Here is a 7600-nt window from a genome sequence, read left to right as displayed (position 1 = left end):
GACTCATCTGAACTCCTCTGATTGGCCATTGCATTCCTAAGCTCAACAGAATTGTGTGTGATTGGTTAAAGTGCGCAACACTGTAAAAACGTCTAAAATGAAATACGGTGTAACATGAGTAGATCTTAATTTAATGCCGCAATCGACACCTCTATTCATATTCACTTTTTTTAGCAACAGACGTAATAGATTTAATTTGTTTGTGCAGGGGCATTTTTGCCCCAAGTCCCGGTGGCCAGGGGAACACGCTCCGCCTATGGGCCTATTGTTTTTTTTTATCGTATCATTTAAAAATGTTTATGTACTGTATAAATACAGAATGCATTTCTGTATTTATGCACAGTGGTTAACCAGAAAAATAAAAAAATGGCACGGCATGCCGAAAAGGTTGCCGACCCCTGATCTACATAAAAGGTGCCCTAATGTTATAATATAATGGTATACCTTGTTACAATGGTTGTACCTTAGTATTTTAGTGAATAATCAAAGAAAAGAGACAAAATTATTTTATTCCAAACTTTATTTCCAACTGTTAGTCTGGCTACTGATTGACTTTTTAGATGAAACTCCACCACTTCTGTGCCCAAGTCTTATTACTCAGGCCAGATCTACATAGGTTAGATTGGACTGTTTAATTGAACAGACCGCAGGCCAAGAGGTTTCCAGCCCATCCGTTAGATGTCCATGCTTAATCTAAGGCTGCAAAAAAGAAACATGCACTGATATGCCAAGATAAGTTTGCTAATTCTCAGAATTCTTAATGCTCTGGGTCATTATGATGTCAGGCATACAAGATGACTGTGATCGGCTGTTGTTACATGTGCCAACCAATGAAAAAGTCCAGTCAGATGCAGACTAAACCACAGATTATGACGAGTTGCCCGTCACCATATAAACAGTATATGCCGAGACTGAAATATGAAAAAAAAAATACATCTTTAAGCTACGTGAGGTTTATTGTACATTTCACTAAAATAAAATACTGTTATAGACTTGTCAATCCCTGTTATTCTGACCAGTACTGTAAACATTCGGCAGAACATGTTTTATGGGAGTTCGGGTAAAGTTCTGCATTGAAAATGAGTAAGAGTTAACATTATGAATAACACCTGCTTTCATAAAAATGAAGGGTTTTATGGTAGATGATTGCGGCTGTCTTGTGAGTAAAAGCAGTAATGCTAACCGTAATACGAAAATGATCAACCAAACCCTCTAAATCACTTTCAGTTTTGTGTGGTTTTTCATTCTTGCACCAGATTTAACGTATTAAATGACAACCCCCATCAAGCACTGCGCTGTTCTTAAAACAAACCTACATAAAACATTCATAAAGGACGTAGCTGCTCAAATGTTCTCTCAGCAGCCACAATTAGGTGCTAATATGAGCTTGAGCTGCTTCTCTACATCCAACCATTTCAGATTAGTCTGCTGATAATAACATCTCACATTGGACTCGTTATGTCCCCAAATATGTTGTTTTTTTTCTTTTGATTTTGGGGTGAAATGTAACCTAGACATGTTTTTGTGAGACTCACCCATGAACATGAACTCATCCAATTATCCAAACAAGGGACAAGTTAACATATAAACTATCTAAAAGGTATGAGTAGTAGGGTTAGTTATACTGAAAACTACTACTAGAAGTAAAAAAAAAAAAAAACTGGAGCCAGGGCACAAATCTTAAAGTCACAGTCACAGAAAGCAGACAAGTTAACTGTCCATTACACCCACTCGACACAGTGACTAATAATAAGAAAAGACATATTTAAATCAGGGTCAACAACTCTAACAATAACTAAACCCTCCTCAGTCAACACATTTACTAATTTCTGTCTTTGAAAATGAATCTGATAGCAACCATAAAGGTGAAAAAGCCTATGTACACGTTCACTCACTCACTATATGCAACCTCAAAATGTGCATTTGAATATGTTTCCTGGAGTTCATTAATATCCAATAAGCATCAAGAGCCATTTGAGTGTATGTTTGTGTATGAGGTACAGAACCCTCCTTCTTTATGTGCAACAAAGCAGCGGCATCTACATCCGTCTTTTCTGTTCATTTTGCTCGTTTTTTGAAACATAAGAATAAAACATTGTAGGGGAAGAGGTTGAATGTCCAGCGAAGCAATATTTCTCACCCACCGAGCTCAAATGCCATTTAACGGTTCCTGCAAAACACAAAAACATGGCCAGTGCTGCGGCCACTCAACGTCCCAGAGAGCCAAACATCATCCAGACGTTGCCTAAAACACTGTCTAGACGTCCTCTATGCATTTGTATACAATCGTGATCCTTCTCAAGCGTCCTGCGGGGTTGACCTCTTGAGGTCTCGGATCTGTTTGATGAGATAGGTCTTCTCGTCGCTGAACTGCTCGTCCTCGGTGCGGTCGCTCTGGAACTTGCTGAGGAACTCGATGAGTTTGGTCTGGTTCTTCAGCAGGATGTCGAGGATGGGCTGTGTCTTGTTCGGATTGGCCACAAACACCTGAATGCGCAGAGAAAGACCTTATCGCTCAGAATATTGTCGCTCGAGACAAGCTTGAAGGTGGCATACTGGTGAGTGTTGGAGTGGGAAGATTCAGCTGACAACTCATACCTTAAATACATGAAAGGCCTCAAACTGGATGTTGCGGCTCTTGTCTCTCAGTAGGTTCATCATGAGTTTGAGGTTCTCTGGTTTGCTTATGTATTTTGTCATTATAGTGAAGTTGTGCCTGTCCAAAAGCAGCTCTCCCAAAAGCTAAGAGGAAGAGGAAAGGCATAAAACATCATAAAAATAAAGATCTAGTGGCTACAGTAAACATTCACAGGATTGAGTTTAAATGCATTATAGAGCTGTACCATACCACAGCAACTATACACACAAACAGATAGACACTACCATTTAAAGTTAGGGGTAAATTAGACTTTTGAAATAAGAAATTCCCATTTTTATTCATCAAAAGACATTTATAGTGTTACAAAAGAGTTCTATTTCCAAAAAATGCTGTTCAAACTTTCTATTCATCAAAGAATCCTGGGGAAAAAAATCAACATGAGTAAAAACAGCACAACTATTTTCAACAGTGATAAGAATGAGCAATAAACTAGCATTTAAAATAGAATGATTTCTGAAGGATCATGTGACACTGAAGCCTGGAGTAATGATGCTGAAAATTCAGCTTTGTATCACAGGAATAAATTACATTTGAATATATATGAAAATAGGAAATGGTTATTTTAAATTGCAATAATATTTCACAATATTTACTGTTTTTACTGTATTTTTGATCAAATAATTGCAGCCTTGGTGAGCAGAAGAGACTTCTTTCAAAAATACCAACAAATCTTAGTGGTCCCAAACTGTCGAACTGTACTTTAAGTAAGCACAACCAACCACAACACACAACATACAAATTAACCCGTTTCTTACCTTTAGCGACTGCCTTTTAGTCACATAGTTTTCTGAGTGAAGAAGTTTCTCATATTCACTAAAGAACTGCAGACCAAAAGTGGAAAAAAGAGGGGAAAGAGATACACAGAAAATATTAAATTGATTGGCTTTTTCTCATACAGTAGCCTGCATAAGTATTTGCATACTTATGGCACACTTGCATTAGATGAAATATCGAACTAAGTGGCATTTGTTTAAAGAAAGATAGCACTTTCCAAGCAAAAACCTTTGCAATAACTAGTCTGTTTGCTTTTAAATGTCAAGAATAATATATATACTGTTCAAAAGTATGACACAAGTACACGTGGTTGCCAAATGTTACTGAAAGCCATCCACAGTTAATCTGAAGAACATGAGGGGAACTGACTTCATACATCCACTAAAATCAATTTTACAGCAGTTAATTAAATGTCACTGTGCTAAAATGCTGACGTAAAGTTAGTTCTGAGAAAAGCTCTAGCAGTATTTCTTGGTATTTTTTAATCTAATTCATTAAGACATTTTTAAAGTCAGACATAAGTGCCCATATACTCTTTGGACCCCCTCAAAATTCAAATCACTTCCAAATGTGTTGACTTTCACATTAAATGCAAACAAACAGTTCTGAGAAGAACCCGCTGCAGAATGACTGACAGATCCAATCAGATCCAAAAACCAACAGACAATGACGGAAACCAAACCAATGACTCACTCTGTCATAGTGCTGCTCCAGGAACTCAGCGCTGAGCAGTTTGTGTCTCGTCAGCAAATCCTGGAAGAAAACCAAACCAATGGAATTCATCAGACATCATAATACAGTTCATCTGAATATGAAATAATCAAAGATGCCAGCCAGACAAAACAAACACCCAAGGCTTGTACATTTACAAAAACACTAACTTTAAAGGTGGCAAATGCATCCGAGGCGATGTCGAAGGTGGACATCTCCACGTATCTGAAGAAATCGTAGAACTGCTCAGAGCAGAGGGTGATCTTGGCCAGTGGCTCGTGCCGTATGCATTCCCTCAGCATGATCCCGCAGTTCAGAGCGATGTCTGGAGACTCGTAACTACAAAAAGGACAGGAACTCAACAGCAGAAAGATTTTGCCAACATACCCACATTCTCATGTTGATCCAAACATGTTTGACTTTCTTTCATAGACCCAAAAGGAGACGCTAATGTTCATGCTGCCTGGTTCCTTTCCATACAATGAAACTAAATGGTGACTAGAGGTTGTCGAGCTCCAAAAAAAAAAATAACAAAAAGCAACACAAAAGTAATCCATAAAACTCATTTTAAGCTCTCTGAAGTCATATGGCCTACTTTTAGGGTGCTTTACGGAGTTTGACCCTTGGTCGCCATTCACTTCCATTGTACGGAAAAGCATCAGTGTGTCTAAACATCTGCTCTTGTGTTCTACAGAAAGTCTGAAACAACATTAAGGTGAGTATATAATTACAAAATTAACAATTTGGCAGTGAACTACCAAAAAAATTCACATTTTAGATGATATTGCTGATATACGCACAGCTAACGTTGACTCAAGTTATGTTAAAGAGTAAATACTAATCTGGGATCAGATAGCACCTCTAAAAACTCATATTAGTCACCAAACCAGTTTCCTGGTTGAGATTTGATCTAAACACCAGCCTCTAAATCTTAAAAGTCAGATCGAAGTAATCTGACAACTGCAGAATTTCATGTTATATATTAAATTAGTGAATAAAAATCAAATAAATGTCTCCAGAATATCTTTGTGCGCATGTCTCACCCTTTAAGCAGCATAACGAGTATATTTTGTTGAGTGCACAGGTATTCAACCGTAGGTGTCCGAGTGCCGATCTGACGTCTCAGAATATTATTAAAGATCTGTGCCACATCTTTCTTGCCCTAAACACAAATAACATGCAGAATAGTTACTGAAAAGCTCAAAAATACAAGCATGCGTTTCTACAAATGGGAGTCTGAGAGATAAAATGAACATGTCAAACAGTTGGTATTATAACTATATCTCGGCTGATCTGATCACAAGTGGCCAGTCAAGACAGAATGCCATTGACATCTGGTTAATGCACACAGTATTAACGTCTCTCAGTTGCATAAGTAGCCACTTTTGATTAGATGGCATTGAGGGGAGCATCTCTTATGAGGATACATCAGGGAAGATGTTACATCTTGTGCATGAGGTTTTTCATTTTGCTTTCAATTGAATGGTTGTTTCTTGCCTATTAAACAAAGTTGAAGTTGAAATAATTATGTTATGAGGCTAGACCACTGATTCTCAACCAGAGAGTTGAGAAACATTAGTGGGCTCAAGCACAGTTGGCTTGAAATGATTTAAAATGAGACTAAACGTTCTTTAAAATATATAGTCATGGAAAACTTGTCAAGGGAATTTAAAATTTTATGATATTTAGACCTGGAAAAGTCATGCAAAAATTTTTTTTGTAGTTATGTTAAGCTCTAAAATATTTTATCAGGTAGAAATAGCCATTTAAAAAAAACTGTAATCAAAAATGACTAAAACTAGAACCGTAAATGCGTTTATTGGTAATAAAAAGTGCAAACTCATTTAGTTGTTGAAACTTCTGTAATTACAGAATTTTATTACTGTAATTACTTATATTTTAATAAGTAAATAATATGATTATTACAAATATAATTTATAAGATTTATATAAATGCTTAATTAAACTAATTTAAATTGCCACTCTTAGTTTCTGTTTCTGTCATTACAGCCTCAGAGCAAGAAAGGTTAAGAACTGCAGAACTAGATGCACATTTAATGTTGTCCGGGATTCATGGGGTATTTTGCTCTACAAATGCGTCCCTGATGACCTTCACATCACAGTGTGATTCATTTGTCATGCGTAGGTCGTTTTGACTCATACTTTGCATACAGTGTCTGCATAAAAGTCTATAAAACCACCTCAAAGTCGATGAGCTGCAGATCTGCGACGAGGATGCTGAGCAGGCCGCTGTTGTAGAGCTCCTGAGCGAGCTGAGCCACGGCTTCTGTCTGCGGCTCCTTCTCATTGGTGCCATAGAGAATCTCCTTCATGGCCAGCAGAGATTTGGACACCTCTTCAGAGGCCTGCGGACACACACCCCTCTCATTAATGGCTTTTAATGGGTAATAGTCACAGTACAAGCCCAAACACATTGCATATTTCTTTACACACTGCATATGCCTTTAGTACCTTCTCAGCCTTCTTGTCTGAAATGTCCTGCTTCACCAGAATGGTCATGTTGTCCTTTAGATTCTTCACAATGTCCGCTGGACACTTGTGAGACTTACCGAAAGGGAACGGCATGGCAACACGTCACCAGGGCAACCAGGTAGCAGAGAGCCCACCTGTGAAGGTGAAAGAGAAACAAAAATTAACTGAGGAAGAACAAACAAAAGAATAGAATAACCAAAACAAAATAACAAATAATAGAATGTACAACCAACTTAGAATCAGGAAAAGGAAAACGTAACTCTCAATGTCACAGAAAGCAAGAATGAACTAGGAAAATGAATAAAAGAATGAACAAGCGGAAGAAAAAGTGAAAGAACCAAACCATAAAAAAGAACACACAAACAGAAAAAAATATTTTAAAAAATGACAAAAACAAAGAATGAACATAGGAAGGAATTAATAAATAATCAAAAAACACATGAAACAGTTGATTGAACTAAGGAACAAACAAATGAAAGCACAAATGAAATCATAAACAATAAATGAATGAATAAACAAATGGAAAACATGAACGAATGAAATAAGGAATAAAAGAAGGAACTAAAGAACAAACATGAAAAAATTTAACAAACAATCAGGAAATCAAATGAAAGAATGAACGAACAAATGGAAAAATAAATGAAAGAATGAAATTAGATGAATAAACATGAAAGATTGAACAAAAAAACAGAACAGAAAATCATATGAAAAAAATTATCTAAACTAAAGATCAAAAAATCAAAAATGAATGAATGGACAAATTTACATAACATTTTTATTTATGCAATTGCAGAATCTTTTTTCCAAAGTGACTTAAAGGGGTCATATGATGCAATTTCATTTTTTCCTTTCTCTTTGGAGTGTTACAAGCTCTTGGTGCATAAAGAAGATCTGTAAAGTTGCAAAGACTAAAGTCTCAAATCCAAAGAGATATTCTTTATAAAAGTTAAGAGTCAGCCACACC

At 36.7% G+C, this 7600-nt stretch overlaps 1 protein-coding gene across 3 annotated transcripts in view; it reads right to left on the bottom strand.

Annotated features, from left to right (window-relative positions):
* Nucleotides 1-502: 502 nt before the first annotated feature.
* The window catches only part of cab39 (calcium binding protein 39), an 11948-nt gene continuing 4850 nt past the window's right edge, over nucleotides 503-7600 (bottom strand). The window contains exons 1-8 of one of the 3 annotated variants that reach the window (XM_016554380.1): nucleotides 6616-6729; nucleotides 6345-6509; nucleotides 5188-5306; nucleotides 4315-4483; nucleotides 4127-4186; nucleotides 3415-3480; nucleotides 2599-2742; nucleotides 503-2487 (exon numbers count right to left, since the gene is read on the bottom strand). In XM_016554380.1, coding sequence (XP_016409866.1) covers nucleotides 2299-2487; nucleotides 2599-2742; nucleotides 3415-3480; nucleotides 4127-4186; nucleotides 4315-4483; nucleotides 5188-5306; nucleotides 6345-6509; nucleotides 6616-6729 — 1026 coding nt within the window. In that variant the 3' untranslated portion in view covers nucleotides 503-2298. Of the gene's footprint in view, nucleotides 2488-2598; nucleotides 2743-3414; nucleotides 3481-4126; nucleotides 4187-4314; nucleotides 4484-5187; nucleotides 5307-6344; nucleotides 6510-6615; nucleotides 6771-7600 lie in introns of those variants that run through there. The other 2 variants (XM_016554379.1, XM_016554378.1) reach the window with 2 other exon arrangements.

Source organism: Sinocyclocheilus rhinocerous, unplaced genomic scaffold (assembly GCF_001515625.1).
Source record: "Sinocyclocheilus rhinocerous isolate Xijiao unplaced genomic scaffold, SAMN03320098_v1.1 scaffold466, whole genome shotgun sequence".
In the NCBI taxonomy this organism is placed as follows: Eukaryota; Metazoa; Chordata; class Actinopteri; order Cypriniformes; family Cyprinidae; genus Sinocyclocheilus; species Sinocyclocheilus rhinocerous.
This window is presented reverse-complemented; position numbering and strand designations above follow the sequence as displayed.